The sequence below is a fragment of the Cetorhinus maximus genome, unplaced genomic scaffold (genome assembly GCF_964194155.1).
Source record: "Cetorhinus maximus unplaced genomic scaffold, sCetMax3.hap1.1 HAP1_SCAFFOLD_4253, whole genome shotgun sequence".
NCBI classification, from domain to species: Eukaryota; Metazoa; Chordata; class Chondrichthyes; order Lamniformes; family Cetorhinidae; genus Cetorhinus; species Cetorhinus maximus.
In genome coordinates, this window is record NW_027600157.1 from 1,469 (window position 1) to 17,744 (window position 16,276).

Sequence of the window (16,276 nt, forward strand, 5' to 3'; positions counted from 1 at the left end):
TTCCAGCGGCTGGACAGACACAGACTGAGTCGCCTGTGACTGAGAAGCTGTTTAAAGGGGAGACAATATTAACACAGTCGTGATCCACAGCTCACTGCCCGACAGGGAAACTTCTGCAATCATCACTTTCTAAAGCAATTTTGGAAAATCCTTGCAAAGCCGTGCGGGGGAGAAGGGGGCTGGGGGGGTGGGTGGGTGGGACTAACTGGGGAGCTCGGAGCTAAACACGGAGACTCAGCAGCTGCTTCACTGCTGAATCATTTCAAAAACCTTCTCCTGAACTCTCCCAGAAGAACAAATCCTTTTCCTCTCTGCTGCTCCTCACCCCACTGCCCGTTCCCAACACGGACCCAGTAAAGAGCAAGATCTTTTCACCAATTTCAAACTTCTCTGGGTAATGAGTCATTCTCTACCCCCACCACCACCCCCACCGCTCACTTTCTTTCTGAATTGAGCTTCCCTGGCCACCAAACCTTTGGGTTTTAATCCAGGAATCAACTGATTAAGTTTCCACTGCTGAAGACAGCAGGAAATATCTGCAATGCTGGAGCACAAACTATCCGAAACCGGCAAATCCTGAAATTCATTCCTTTGGCACTGCCGGCCCACGTCACCCAACCAGCAGGCAGCGTGTCTGGGAGGTTACCACAGCAACAGACTCAACTCCGTGCACATTGCATTTGTATAGCACCGTAAAAGAGGGTAAAGCCACAGGAGCAAGTTCTCAAAACAACTAAACCCCCAACAGAGCAGGAGAGCAGCAGCTCAGACAGAGAGAGAGAAAGAGAGGGGGGAGGGGGGTCGGAGGGCAGGGGATGGGGGGGAGGGGGCGATCGGAGGGCAGGGGGTGAGGGGGCGATTGGAGGGCAGGGGAGGCGGGGAGAGGCGATCGGAGGGCAGGGGAGGGGGGTCGGAGGGCAGGGGAGGGGGGGTCGGAGGGCAGGGGAGGGGGGGGTCGCAGGGCAGTGGGTGGGGGGGGGAGAGGCGATCGGAGGGCAGTGGGTGGGGGGGGGAGAGGCGATCGGAGGGCAGTGGGTGGGGGGGGGAGAGGCGATCGGAGGGCAGTGGGTGGGGGGGGGAGAGGCGATCGGAGGGCAGGGGAGGGGGAGGGGGGGGTCGCAGGGCAGTGGGTGGGGGGGAGGGGGCGATCGGAGGGCAGTGGGTGGGGGGGGGAGGGGCGATTGGAGGGCAGTGGGTGGGGGGGAGGGGCAATCGGAGGGCAGGGGGTGGGGGGGGTGAGGGGGGCGATCGGAGGGCAGGGGGTGAGGGGGGGGAGGGGCGATCGGAGGGCAGGGGGTGGGGGGGGTGAGGGGGCGATCGGAGGGCAGGGGGTGAGGGGGTGATCGGAGGGCAGGGGAGGGGGGATCGGAGGGCGGGGAGAGGCGATCGGAGGGCAGGGGAGGGGGAGGGGCGATCGGAGGGCAGTGGGTGGGGGGGGAGGGGCGATTGGAGGGCAGTGGGTGGGGGGGGGAGGGGCGATCGGAGGGCAGTGGGTGGGGGGGGTGAGGGGGTGATCGGAGGGCAGGGGGTGAGGGGGTGATCGGAGGGCAGGGGGTGAGGGGGTGATCGGAGGGCAGGGGGTGAGGGGGCGATCGGAGGGCAGGGGGTGAGGGGGTGATCGGAGGGCAGGGGGAGCGGGCGATTGGAGGGCAGGGGGAGGGGGCGATTGGAGGGCAGGGGGTGGGGGGGGTGAGGGGGTGATCGGAGGGCAGGGGGTGAGGGGGTGATCGGAGGGCAGGGGGAGCGGGCGATTGGAGGGCAGGGGGAGGGGGCGATTGGAGGGCAGGGGGTGGGGGGGGTGAGGGGGTGATCGGAGGGCAGGGGGTGAGGGGGCTATCGGAGGGCAGTGGGTGAGGGGGCTATCGGAGGGCAGGGGGTGAGGGGGTGATCGGAGGGCAGGGGGTGAGGGGGCGATCGGAGGGCAGGGGGTGAGGGGGTGATCGGAGGGCAGGGGGTGAGGGGGTGATCGGAGGGCAGGGGGTGAGGGGGTGATCGGAGGGCAGGGGGAGGGGGCGATTGGAGGGCAGGGTGAGGGGGTGATCGGAGGGCAGGGGGAGGGGGCGATTGGAGGGCAGGGGGTGAGGGGGTGATCGGAGGGCAGGGGGAGGGGGCGATTGGAGGGCAGTGGGTGAGGGGGCTATCGGAGGGCAGGGGGTGAGGGGGCTATCGGAGGGCAGGGGGTGAGGGGGTGATCGGAGGGCAGGGGGTGAGGGGGCGATCGGAGGGCAGGGGGTGAGGGGGTGATCGGAGGGCAGGGGGTGAGGGGGTGATCGGAGGGCAGGGGGTGAGGGGGTGATCGGAGGGCAGGGGGAGGGGGCGATTGGAGGGCAGGGTGAGGGGGTGATCGGAGGGCAGGGGGAGGGGGCGATTGGAGGGCAGGGGGTGAGGGGGTGATCGGAGGGCAGGGGGTGAGGGGGTGATCGGAGGGCAGGGGGTGAGGGGGTGATCGGAGGGCAGGGGGAGGGGGCGATTGGAGGGCAGGGGGTGAGGGGGTGATCGGAGGGCAGGGGGTGGGTGTGGACAGACGGATTACCACTCACCGGGAGTCTGGTTAATGGGGACCTGTTGTGTTGCTGATATAAAGTTTTATCGGAACCTACCTGGCCAGGATCGCCACCCCTCGGTGATGAGAGTCCGTGATCTTCATCAAATCCCAGCCACCTTCTGCATTCATTATCCTCAGCACCTCCTCATCCTTTCCTCGAAGTGTCAATGCCTTCAGAGCCTCCACTGAACAACTGGAAGACAATTCAGATAAATTCAGTCCAACAACTCCCTCTCTGGACCAGCGTTACACAATCTTACAGCGCAGACGCCATTCGGCCCATTGTCTGTGCTGCTGGCTCTTTAAAAGAGCTCTCCTGCTTTCCCCAGAGCCCTCAAATCTTTCCCTTCAAGTCTTCATCCATTCTCCTATTGAGTTATTACTGAATCTGCTTCACCCGCCCTTTCAGACACTGCATTCCAGATCACAACAACTCGCTGTGTAAAAAAAATTCTTAATTCCCCCTCTGGTTCTCTCGCCAAATATCTTCAATCTGAGTGCCTCCCAGCACTGGAAACACTCTCTCCGTTTTTACACTATCAAAACACTTCATGGTTTTCAACACCTCTATTAAACCTCCTCCTAACCTTCTCTGTACTAAGGAGAACAATCCCAGCTTCTTCAGTCTCTCCACACAGCTGCCCCTCATCCCTGGAACCATCCGAGACACTTCAGTATCCTTCACAAAGTGTGGTGAAGGCACTCGGTTAGTTCAGTGCTGTAAACGGGAACTCACACCCCGTGTCCTCTCAGTTTGTTAAGATTGAGAGATTGTTGGGAAATTTTATCAGTGCCCATATTGCTTTTGTTGGCATCATTTTATACATACTCGTTAAATCTCAGACTGCATAGATCCACCAGCACCACCACAAACACCACCACAACCACCACCAGCACACCACTACAACAAGTCCAACAGCTTCCAAATTTAACTGATACGTCCAACTTCCTTATTTTAAAAAAAATTCATTCACGGGATGTGGGCTTCGCTGGCTGGGCCAGTATTTATTGCCCACCCCTAGTTTCCCTTGAGAAGGTGGTGGTGAGCTGCCTTCTTGAACCGCTGCAGTCCATGTGGTGTAGGTACACCCACAGTGCTGCTAGGGAGGGAGTTCCAGGATTTTGACCCAGCGACAGTGAAGGAACGGCGATATATTTCCAAGTCAGCATGGTGAGTGACTTGGAGGGAGCTTCCTGGTGATGGTGTTCACATCTATCTGCTGCCCTCGTCCTTCTGGAGGTAATGGTCAGGGGTTTGGATTACACCGAGTACATCTCCTTAGCCCCCTTCTTGTTCCATTGCCCCCATTACCTCGCACCATCATCCATTTTGTTAATCGTTTCTGCCCTCCAACACACCACAGGAGCTTTTCCCTGGATTGACCATCTCGGAGACTTCCCAGGTCGGAGGGAAGGGCACCAGCCTGAAATGTTAACTCTTACTCTCTCTCGCGACAGGTGCAGCCTGACAGACGGAGTATTTCAGGCAATTTCAGTTTTTAATGTTAGATTTTCAGCATCCGCAATGTTTAGCTTTCTGTTGTGACAGTTTAACATCTGGAGTTGCACAGCTCTGCTCATCAGATGGAACTGGAGGCTCGGTTCCATGGTGGGGAGCTGGTGGCCTCGCGGTATTGTCACTGCCCTAGTATTCCCGAGACCCTGGGAAACACTCACGGCGATGGTGAAATCTGAATTCAATAAACATCTGGAATCAAAAGTCTGATGATGACAATGAAACTCCATGAGGTTGACTCTTAAAAACACCCTCTGATCAAGGGCAATTAGGGATGGGGCAATAAATGCTGGCCATCAGAACCAATGAAAAAAAATTGTTTTGGAGGCAGCTGGGATCTGTTAGCGCACAGGGCGGCCAGACAGCAAAATGGAGACTGCAAACCGAGGTGGGGGGAGAGGGGGGGAGGGGTGGCGCACGGTGTGGGGGGAGGAGGGAGTGGGGATTGGAAAACAAATCCCTGGGAATCCACACAGTTTTTTCTTATGTGGGCGTCACTGGCTGAACCGGCATCTGTTGTCCATCCCCAAATGCCCTTGAACTGAGTGGCTTCGCTTGACCATTTCAGAGGGCAGTTAACCACATTGCTGAGGGTCTGGAGTCACGTGTAGGCCAGACCAGGTGAGGTTGGCAGATTTCCTTCCCTAAAGGACATTAGTGAACCCAATGGGTTTGTACGACAATTGGTGATGGTTGGTCATGGACACCGTTACTGAGACTATCCTTCACTTCCAGATTTATTAACTGATTTTAAACTCCACTAGGTGCCACGGGGGGATTTGAACCAGTGTCTCCAGAGCATTAGCCTGCCCTCTAGATGACTAGTTCCAGTGACATTACCTGCAGGGCATCACTGCAGGAGTTCCTCAGGGTAGTGTCCTCGGCCCAACCATCTTCAGCTGTTCCACCAATGACCTTCCTTCCATCGTAAGGTCAGAAGTGGGGATGTTCACTGATGATTTCATAATGTTCAGCACCATTCGTGACTCCTCAGATACTGAAGCCGTCCATGTCCAAATGCAGCAAGACCTGGACAATATCCAGGTTTAGGCTGATGAGTAACATTCTCGCCACACAAGTGTCAGGCAATGACCATCTCCAACAAGAGAGAATCCAACCATCGCCCCTTGACGTTCAACGGCATTACCATCACTGAATTCCCCACTATCAACATCCTGGGGGTTACCATTGACCAGAAACTGAACTGGACCAGCCATATAAACACTGGGCGACAAGAGCAGGTCAGAGACTAGGAATCCTGCAGTGAGTAACTCACCTCCTGACTCCCCAAAGCCTGTCAACTATCTAGAAGGGCGAGAGTTCCTGGAATGTGTTCAAGATAATTTTCTACAGCAGTATGTTTCCAGTCCGAGAGGGCAGGCACTTTTGGACCTGGCTCTGGGGAATGAGTTGGCCCAAGTGGATCAAATATCAGTGGGAGAGCGTCTGGGGGACAGTGACCATTGTATCATAAGGTTTAGGTTAATAATGGAAAAGGACAGAAGAACAACCCAGAGCGAGGATAATTAACTGGGGGAAAGCAAACTTCGATGGGATGAGAATGCATCTGAATCGAGTGATTTGGGAGAAGAGACAGTGACTGAACAATGGGCCACCTTCAAAGGGGAAGTATTGCAGCCAATGTTAAGGTATATTCCTTGAAGGTGAAAGAGAAGACAAATAAATCCAGAGCACCCTGGATGACAAGAGAGATGGAGGTGAAGATGAAAAGGAAGAAGTGCGCATACGACAGATAGAAAATACAATGGAGAATCAGGCTGAATATAGGAGGACCAGAGGGGAAGTGAAGAAACCAATAAGAAAAGCAAGGAGAGAGCAATGAAGAGAGGCTGGCAGTGAATATAAAAGGGTGTCCCAAGGTCTTCTTTAAGCATGTAAATAATAAAAGGATGGTAAAGAGAGTAGGGCCAATTAGGGACAAAAAAGGGGCCTTGCATGTGGAGGCTGGAGAAAGAACAGAGGTATTGAACGAGTACTTTACATCTGTCTTTACAAATGAAAAAGACATTACCCAGGCCAAGGTGAGTGAGAAGATAACTGTTACTCTGTGTTGTAAATTCTTTGAGTGTATGATGGTGTTGGATAGGCTAATCTTTACTTAAAATAGGAAAAGTACCAGAACTGGATGAGATGCATCCAAGGAGACTGAGGGGAGTGAGTGTGGAAATTGCAGAGGCACTAGTGATAATCTTCCAGTCTCCCTTAGACACAGGGGAGGTGCCAGAGGACTGGAGAATTGCGAGTGTTACACCCTTGTTCAAAAAGGGGTGCAAGGATATAGCCAGCAACTACAGACCAGTCAGTTTACGGGATAAAATCAATAATCACTTAGACAAGTGCAGGATAACTAAAGAAAGCCAAGATGGATTCATCAAGGGAAAATCATGTTTAACTAACTTGGAGTTTTTTGAGGATGTAACAGAGAAGGTTGATAAGGGAAACACTGTTGATGTGTATGTTGATTTTCAAAAGACATTTGATACAGCGCCACACAACAGACTTGAGCAAAATTCTAGCTCATGGAACAAAAGGGAAAGTAGGCACTTGGATAAGAAATTGGCTGAGTGACAGGAAACAGAGTAGTGATAAATGGTTGCTTTTCAGATTGGGGGAAGGTTTGTAGTGGAGTTCCTCGGGGTCAGTGTTGGGACTCTTGCTCTTCCTGCTATGTATTAATGACCTAGACTGTGGTGTGCAGGGCATGATTCCAAAATTTGTGGATGATACGAAGATTGGAAATGTCATCAGCTGTGATGGGGATAGTCTTGAACTTCAAAAGGATATAGACATGGTGGTGGATTGGGCAGACAAGTGGCAGATGAAGTTCAATGCAGAGAAGTGAGGGGTAATTCGTTTTGGCAGGAAAGATATGGTGAGACAGAATGAAATAAAGGGAGAGACTCTAAAGGAGGTGCAGGAACAGAGGGACCTCGGTGTACACGTACATAGGTTATTGAAGATGGCGGGGCATGTTGAGAGAGCAGTTAATAAAACATATAGTATCTTAGGCTTTATTAATAGGGGCATTGAGTACAAGAGTAAGGAGGTCATGTTGAACTTGTATAAGACACTAGTTAGGCCACATCTGGAGTACTGCGTCCAGTTCTGGGCACCATACTTGAGGAAGGATGTGAAGGCATTGGAGAGAGAGTACAGAGGAGATTCACAAGAATGATTCCCAGGATGAAGAACTGTAGCTTTGAGGATGGATTGGAGAGGTTGGGATTGTTTTCCTTAGAGAAAAGAAGACCGAGAGGAGACTCGATGGAGGTATTCAAGATCCTGAGAGGTATGGACAGGGTAAATAGTGAGAAACTGTCCCCACTCAAGAGAACATCAAGAACTAGAGGGCACAGATTCAAAATAATTGGCAAAAGGAGTAAATGTGATGTGAGGAAAGTTTTTTTCACCCAGAGGGTGGTTGGAGTCTGAAACAAACTTCCTGAGAGGGTGGTGGAGGCAGGTTCGATCGAGGTATTCAAAAAATTGGATTGCTACCTGAAAAGATGAGAATGTGCAAGACCATAAAACGCAGAAGTGGGTCATTCGGCCCATCAAGTCTGCTCCACCCATTCAGTGAGACCTTGGCTGATCTGATAATCCTCAACTCCACTTTCCTGCCTTTTCCCCATAACCCTTGATTCCCTTACTGATTAAAAATCTGTCCATCTCAGCCTTGAATATACTTAATGACCCAGCCTCTACAGCCCTCTGCGGTAAAGAATTCCAGATTCACTAACTTCTGAGAGAAGAAATTCCTCATCTCTGTTTTAAATGGGTGACCCCCTTACTCTGAGATTATGTCCTCTGGTTCTAGACTCTCCCACAAGGGGAAACAACTCTCAGTATCTACCCTGTCAAGCCCCTTAAGAATATTATATGTTTCAATAAGGTCGCCTCTCATTCTTCTAAACTCCAAAGAATACAGACCCAACCTACTCAACCTCTCCTTATAAGAAAATCCCTCCATACCTGGGATCAACCTAGTGAACCTTCTCTGGACTGCCTCCAATGCCAGTATATCTTTCCTTAGATAAGGGGCCCAAAACTGTTCACAGTATTCTAGGTTGTGGTCTAACTGGTGCCTTGCAGAGTTTTAGCAAGACTTCCCTATTTTTATACTCCATTCCCTTTGAAATAAAGGCCAACATTCCATTTGCCTTCCCTATTACCTGCTGAACTTGTATGTTAGCTTTTTGAGATTCATGCATGAGGACCCCAAATCTCTCTGTGCTGCAGCTTTCTGCAGTCTTTCTCCATTTAAATTATATTCAGCTCCTCTATTCTTCCAGCCAAAGTGCATAACCTCATTTTCCCACATTATATTCCATCTTCCAAGTTTTTGCCCACTCACTTAACCTGTCTATATCCCTCTGTAGACTCCTTGTGTCATCATCGCCAATTGCCTTTCCACCTATTTTTGTGTCATCCGTAAATTTGGCAATAGTACATTCACTTCACCCATCCAAGTCATTAATATATATTGTAAATAATTGTGGCCCCAGCACTGATCCCTGTGGCACTCCACTAGTTACAGGTTGCCATCCTGAAAATGCCCCCCCTTATCCCAACTCTCTGTCTTATATTTGTTAGCCAATCCTCTATCCATGCTAATATACTACCCCCAACACCATGGGCTTTTATCTTATTAAATAGCCTTATGTGTGGTACCTTATCAAATGCTTTTTGGAAATCTAACTATATTACATCTACTGTTTCCCCTTTATCTATCCTGCTAGTTACCTCCTCAAAGAATTCTAATAGATTTGTCAGGCATGATTTCCCCTTCATGAAGCCATGCTGACTCTGCTTGATTATATTATGCATTTCTAAATGCTCTGCTATTACATCCTTTATAATAGACTCTAACATTTTCCCAATGACAGGTGTTAAGCTAACTGGCCTATAGTTACCTGTTTTTTGTCTCCCTCCCTTTTTGAATAAGGGTGTTACATTGGCTGTTCTCCAATCCTCTGGGACTTTGCCAGAATCTAAGGATTCTTGGAAGATTACTACCAGTGCATTCACTACTTCTACTTCCTTTAATATCCTAGGATGAAACACATCAGGTCCAGGGGGCTTAACGGCCTTTAGCCCCATTAGTTTCCCTGGTACTTTTTCTCTAGTGATAGTTATTGTATTTATTTGCTCCCCCCCACCCCTTTTGCCACTTGATTATTTAGTATTTTTGGAATGCTATTAGTATCTTCTACCATGAAGACTGAAGTGTGCATGTATGTATATAATAAATATATATACATATACATATATAATATATATATATATAAAAAAATATATATATAGGCTGTTCCTTCACTGTCACTGGGTCAAAATCCCGGAACTCCCTCCCTAACAGCACTGTGGATGTACCTACACCACAGGGACTGCAGCGGTTCAAGAAGGCAGCTCACCACCACCTTCTCAAGGGCAGTTAGGGATGGGCAATAAATGCTGGCCCAACCAGCAAGGTTATGGGGATAAGACAGGGGAGTGGGGTTAGTTGGAATGCTCTTTCAGAGAACCAGTGTAGATTTGATGGGCCGAATGGCTTCCTCCTGCACTGTAAAGATAGTGAAGGCAGGAGTGTGATGGAATACTCTCCACTTGCCCGGATGTGTGCAGTTCCCACAACACTCAAAAAACTTGACACCGTCCAGGACAAAGCAGCCCCACTTGATTGGCACCCCATCCACAAACATTCACTCCCTCCACCACCGACACAGTAGCAGCAGTGTGTACCATCTACAAGATGCACTGCAGGAACCCACCAAACTCCTGAGACAGCACCTTCCAAACCCACAACCACTACCACCTAGAAGGACAAGGGCAGTAGATCGATGGGAACACCACCACCTGGAAGTTCCCCCCCAAGTCACTCACCATCCTGACTTGGAAATATATCGCCGTTCTTTCACTGTCGCTGGGTCAAAATCCTGGAACTCCCTTCCTATCAGCACTGTGGGTGTACCTACACCACATGGACTGCAGCGGTTCAAGAAGGCAGCTCAACACCACCTTCTCAAGGGCAATTAGGGATGGGCAATAAACCCTGGCCCAGCCAGTGAAACCCACATCCCGTACATGAATAAAAAAAGCACTACCCCACCATCTCCACCTGGAGTCATAAGTGCACGATTATGAACACTTCAACATACAAAAAATTACATCACATTGCAAAATGAAGCTCTACTTAATTTACAGAATAAAAATGAAAGTTCTACTGCACTCTGCATTTTGCATCAAAGTCCATGGATTAGATATTGTCAATTTAAATTCATTAAATGTTCAGGAGACAAATGCAGATTGTATTCATGGTTCTGGGTTCAAGACCTACTCCAGATACTTGAGGGAGTGCCGCCCTGTCGGAGGGTCAGTGCCGAGGGAGTGCCGCCCTGTCGGAGGGTCAGTGCCGAGGGAGAGCCGCCCTGTCGGAGGGTCAGCGCCGAGGGAGAGCCGCACTGTCGGAGGGTCAGCGCGAGGGAGAGCCGTCCTGTCGGAGGGTCAGCACGAGGGAGAGCCGTCCTGTCGGAGGGTCAGCGCCGAGGGAGTGCCGCCCTGTCGGAGGGTCAGCGCTGAGGGAGTGCCGCCCTGTCGGAGGGTCAGCGCCAAGGGAGTGCCGCCCTGTTGGAGGGTCAGCGCCAAGGGAGTGCCGTACTGTCCGAGGGTCAGCGCCGAGGGAGAGCCACCCTGTCCGAGGGTCAGCGCCGAGGGAGAGCCGCACTGTTGGAGGGTCAGCGCAAGGGAGAGCCGCCCTGTTGGAGGGTCAGCGCAAGGGAGAGCCGCCCTGTCGGAGGGTCAGCGCCGAGGGAGAGCCGCCCTGTCGGAGGGTCAGCGCCGAGGGAGTGCCGCCCTGTCGGAAGGTCAGCACCGAGGGAGAGCCGCCCTGTCGGAGGGTCAGCGCGAGGGAGAGCCGCCCTGTCGGAGGGTCAGCACCGAGGGAGTGCCGCCCTGTCGGAGGGTCAGCGCCGAGGGAGCGCCGCCCTGTCCGAGGGTCAGCACTGAGGGAGCGCCGCCCTGTCCGAGGGTCAGCGCCAAGGGAGTGCTGCACTGTCAGAGGTGGTGTCTTTCAGATCAGACATATGGTGGGATTAAAGCTCCTTTGGCAGTATTTTGAGAGCAGCAGGGGAGATCCCCGCAGTGTCCAGGCCATTATTTATCCCTCAGTGAACACACATTGTTTCTTTGGTGCGATGATGATTAAATAAAAACAAAATGCTGGAAAAACTCAGCCAGTTGGCGCCATCTGTGAAGAGTGAAACAAAGTCAACGTTTTGAGTCTGAATATGACTCTTGTTTGGAGCACATATTGGAACTGAAACGCGAACGCTGTTTCTCTCTCTCTCTCTCCGCAGACGCTGCCAGAATAACTGGGTCTTTCCAGCATTTTGTTTTTTTTTATTTCGGGTCTCCAGCATCCACAGTGTTTTGCTCTCATTATCATACTGCCGTTTGTGGGATCTTGCTGTGCACAAATTGATTGGTTGTTTGCTGCATTACAGCAGTGACGGTGCGTCATTGGCTGTGAAGTGCTTTGAGGCGTCTGTTGCTGGTGAGAGGCGCTATAGCAATGCCGGCCTTTCTGATGCTGTCGCGGCAACTTAAAAATCATTTCAACATTCTCCTCCCTGAACACTTGCAGAAGAGAATTACAACATCGCCTGGTTAGGGTGCGTCGGGGATGCAGTGAGAGGCTGAGGTAGGTATAAGGAGGGGCCTAGGGTGGAGGGTTACTGCGCGGCGATTACCTGCAGACATCGAGGCTCTTGGGGAGGCGACTCTGACCTCGACGCTCCTTCGACATGTGGTTGACCGGCGGGTCTTTGGGGAGACGGACCCCGACGCTGGAGCCCACACGGGTCAGGAGGGAGCTGAAGAGATGGGGGTAGAGGATACTGACCGCCTCGGCCGACTCAGCTGTGGACAGGAGCTCGTACAGGGCACACGTAACCTGGGGAGAGAACAGGACAGACAGGTCAACAGGGAGAGAGCACACACGCAACACATGTGGGCGGGCGGGGGGGTGAGGAGGGGATGGAGATGCGGGTGCCCGGTGCCCACACCCTGTACTCACGGCCAGGGGCTGCAGTGTGGCGAAGCGAGTGACGTTTTTCCGCAGCAGTGATTCCCTCTTCTCATCGTACGGAAGCTGCCGGTTCAGTTTGTCCGTCAGGAATTCCATCGAGTTTCTCGCCAGTGTCGTGTCTCCCCCCAGCGACTGCCACATCTCAGCTGCCTGCCTGAGGGGGAGGGGGGGGAGGGAGGGAGAGAGAGAGAGAGAGTGGGGGGAGGGGGGGTGGGGTAGGTGGGGGTGGAGGGAGAGGATGGAGATCGAGGGAAGAGAGAGGGTGGGGGAGGAGAGAGAGAGGGAGAGAGATCTTGTTATGAATTGCTCCCATCTTATGTTAAAGGCGCTATATAAACGTAAGGTGTTGCTGAACCAACTAAATTGGCCACTTACTTATCGAAGGGCATTGGGTAGGTAAGGAGACTGGTGATTACAGCGGGGAGATTCTGGGAAGCCAGGAGAGAGACTGTCTGCAGAACAGAGGCCTTCACCTGATCCTGGCTGATGGACTGTAATCGGATGTGTAACACCTCGAGCACCTCACAGATCTGGGATTGAAAACAAATCACCAACATCAGACTCAGAAACACGCTGCAGGTTGACCGATACCACAAACACACACAGACATTTAAAAACTCATTCTCACTATATGAACCCCGATGCTGTTTATTGCCCATTCTTGAGAAGGTGCACCCAGGGAACGCCGCACTGTCGGAGGGTCAGTACTGAGGGAGCGCCGCACTGTCGGAGGGTCAGTAGTGAGGGAGTGCCGCACTGTCGGAGGGTCAGTACTGAGGGAGTGCCGCACTGTCGGAGGGTCAGTACTGAGAGAGTGCCGCACTGTCGGAGGGTCAGTACTGAGGGAGCGCCGCACTGTCGGAGGGTCAGTACTGAGGGAGCGCCGCACTGTCGGAGGGTCAGTACTGAGGGAGCGCCGCACTGTCGGAGGGTCAGTACTGAGGGAGCGCCGCACTGTCGGAGGGTCAGTGCTGAGGGAGCGCCGCACTGTCGGAGGGTCAGTACTGAGGGAGTGCCGCACTGTCAGAGGGTCAGTACTGAGGGAGTGCCTCACTGTCGGAGGGTCAGTACTGAGGGAGTGCCTCACTGTCGGAGGGTCAGTACTGAGGGAGTGCCGCACTGTCGGAGGGTCAGTACTGAGGGAGCGCCGCACTGTCGGAGGGTCAGTGCTGAGGGAGCGCTGCACTGTCGGAGGGTCAGTGCAGAGGGAGCGCCGCACTGTCGGAGGGTCAGTGCTGAGGGAGAGCCGCACTGTCGGAGGGTCAGTGCTGAGGGAGCGCCGCACTGTCGGAGGGTCAGCACTGAGGGAGCGCTGCACTGTCAGAGGGTTGGTACAGAGGCAGTGCCGCACTGTCAGAGGGTCAGTACTGAGGGAGCGCCGCACTGTCGGAGGGTCAGCACTGAGGGAGCGCTGCACTGTCGGAGGGTTGGTACAGAGGCAGTGCCGCACTGTCAGAGGGTCAGTACTGAGGGAGCAAAGAAGAGGAGGTGATGTCTCCCACGTGTCCCGGTCAAAATTTATCCCTCAACTAACATCACTAAAACAGACGGGCAGTAAACGCTGGCCTAGCCAGTGACGCCCACATCCCATGAATGAATTAAATAAAGGATTAAGATTATCTGGGTCATTATCACGTTACTGCTGGTGGGATCTTGCTGTGTATAAGTTGGCTTCTGTATTTCCTACGTCACAGCAGTGACTACATTTCACAAATACGGCACTGGCTCTGAGACACCCTGAGTGTTTGAAAGATGTCAGAAAAGCAAGACCTATTTTTGCTGTGTTGCCAAAACTGCTTCCTCCCGGCCCTTCATCGTGACGGGTGGAAAGACAGAGCAAAGCGCTGAGAAAGATCTGACACGACAGAAATGAAGAACGAGCGAAGATGGTTCTAGATGAGCGACCATGGCTCATTTCTGCCAATTTGAGGCAGGGAGGACTGGTCCAACACCACCACCTGCTGTCTGGAAGACAACGCTGCAGGAACAAGGACTTCAACAAGAGCCAGAGCTCCCAGGGAAATGGAATTATAATCATCGCTCAGACTCATCCCAGAGTGTCACAAATCATTGTTTGCAACTGCAGTTACCTAGAGTTTCTAACACTAGGCTAGAGTCCTCAAACTGACCTGTTAAAGGTTAGTTGGAGACATTGGGAGATGTTGTACCTTCTACATCCTCCTGATCAGACACCAGCTCCGAGCTGGTTAAACCTGTCTCGGGTTGTCTCAGTCCCACTCCCCGATTAACAAGCTTCAATTTATATCATCCCCTAATCTGTTTGAAGGGTACAGTCCAATAAAACAAGCGGCCCCGAGATCACGATACCTTCAGGGAAGGGGAGCTACACTGAGCGGGTCCAAGTTACACGTAACTCCAGTCCTACACCATCAGCTCAGCTCCTAATGATGTGCACAGCCAATGGGGATCAACTTTAAACCCAGATGTGGACACATCTGGGTCACATTCCATCACTAACCTGGTTATCTGAACACTGTTTCATCACTAACCTGCTTACCTGAACACTGTTTCATCACTAACCTGGTTACTTGCTCTTCCAGTACTCCCCTAACCCGGTTACTGATTTTCCTGGACATGAACTGACTGGTCACTTACCTGGTTACTGATTGGACCAATTCTCACTAACCCTGGTCAGCCCAGTCGGTCCCCGACCCCGGTACCCGACCCCGACACCCGACCCCGGTACCCGACCCTGACCCCGGTCCCCGACCCCGGTACCAGTCCCCGACCCCGGTACCAGTCCCCGACCCCGGTACCAGTCCCCGACCCCGGTACCAGTCCCCGACCCCGGTACCAGTCCCCGACCCCGACCCCGGTACCAGTCCCCGACCCCGGTACCAGTCCCCGACCCCGGTACCAGTCCCCGACCCCGGTACCAGTCCCCGACCCCGGTACCGGTCCCCGACCCCGACCCCGGTCCCCGACCCCGACCCCCGACCCCGGTACCGGGCGCCGACCCCGTTACCGGTCGCTGACCCCGTTACTGGTCCCTGACCCCGTTACCAGGCGGCCCAGTCGGTCACTAACCTGGTCCCCGAGGCTGGTGCCACGCACCCTGATAAGGGTGTTGATGATAACAGAAGCTGCACTGGAGCAGTGAGTGTGAGGGTCAGCGAGACCCTCGAAGAGCATGAAGAGCAGAATGCTCAGCTGGTCCTGGGGAAGACACTTGGCGATCACCTGAAATCAAACAGTCAAACAGCAGAGTTACAGCAAATTCAGAAGGATCATGGAGTGGGGGAGGGAGGGAGAAGAGAGGGAGGGAGGGGAGAGGGAGGGGCGAGGGAGGGAGGGAGGGGCGAGGGAGGGGCGAGGGAGGGAGGGAGGGAGGAGGGAGGGAGGGAGGGAGGGAGGGAGGGGCGAGGGAGGGAGGGAGGGAGGGAGGGAGGAGCGAGGGAGGGAGGAGGAGCGAGGGAGGGAGGGAGGGAGGAGGAGCGAGGGAGGGAGGAGGAGCGAGGGAGGGAGGAGGAGCGAGGGAGGGAGGGAGGAGGGAGGGAGGGAGGGAGGGGGGAGGGAGGGAGGGAGGGAGGGGAGGGAGGGAGGGAGGGAGGGAGGGGTGAGGGAGGGAGGGAGGGAGGGAGGAGCGAGGGAGGGAGGAGGAGCGAGGGAGGAGGGAGGAGCGAGGAGGGAGGGAGGAGGGAGGGAGGGAGGGAGGGAGGGGCGAGGGAGGGAGGAGGAGCGAGGGAGGGAGGGAGGGAGGGAGGGAGGGAGGGAGGGAGGGAGGGAGGGGCGAGGGAGGAGGAGCGAGGGAGGGAGGAGGGAGGGAGGGAGGAGCGAGGGAGGGAGGAGCGAGGGAGGGAGGGAGGGAGGGGCGAGGGAGGGAGGGAGGAGGGAGGGAGGGAGGGGCGAGGGAGGGAGGGAGGAGGGAGGGAGGGGCGAGGGAGGGAGGAGGAGCGAGGGAGGGAGGAGCAAGGGAGGGAGGGAGCGAGGGAGGAGCGAGGGAGGGAGGGAGGGGCGAGGGAGGGAGGGAGCGAGGGAGGGAGGGAGGGAGGAGCGAGGGAGGGAGGGAGGAGCGAGGGAGGGAGGGAGGGAGGGAGGGAGTGGGGGAGGGGGGACGGATGTGGGATGTCTGCCCTCATTAGCTGGTGTT

General features: G+C 54.0%; 1 protein-coding gene across 1 annotated transcript; it reads right to left on the reverse strand.

Annotated features, from left to right (window-relative positions):
- Positions 1–2,586: 2,586 nt before the first annotated feature.
- On the reverse strand, positions 2,587–15,366 carry LOC144678426 (maestro heat-like repeat-containing protein family member 1; the record flags this gene model as incomplete). Its single annotated transcript, XM_078538212.1, has 5 exons — positions 2,587–2,738; positions 11,828–12,030; positions 12,154–12,319; positions 12,541–12,695; positions 15,214–15,366. Coding segments are annotated over 5 exons (819 nt in total), but the record flags the coding sequence as incomplete, so codon positions are not given.
- Positions 15,367–16,276: the final 910 nt, after the last annotated feature.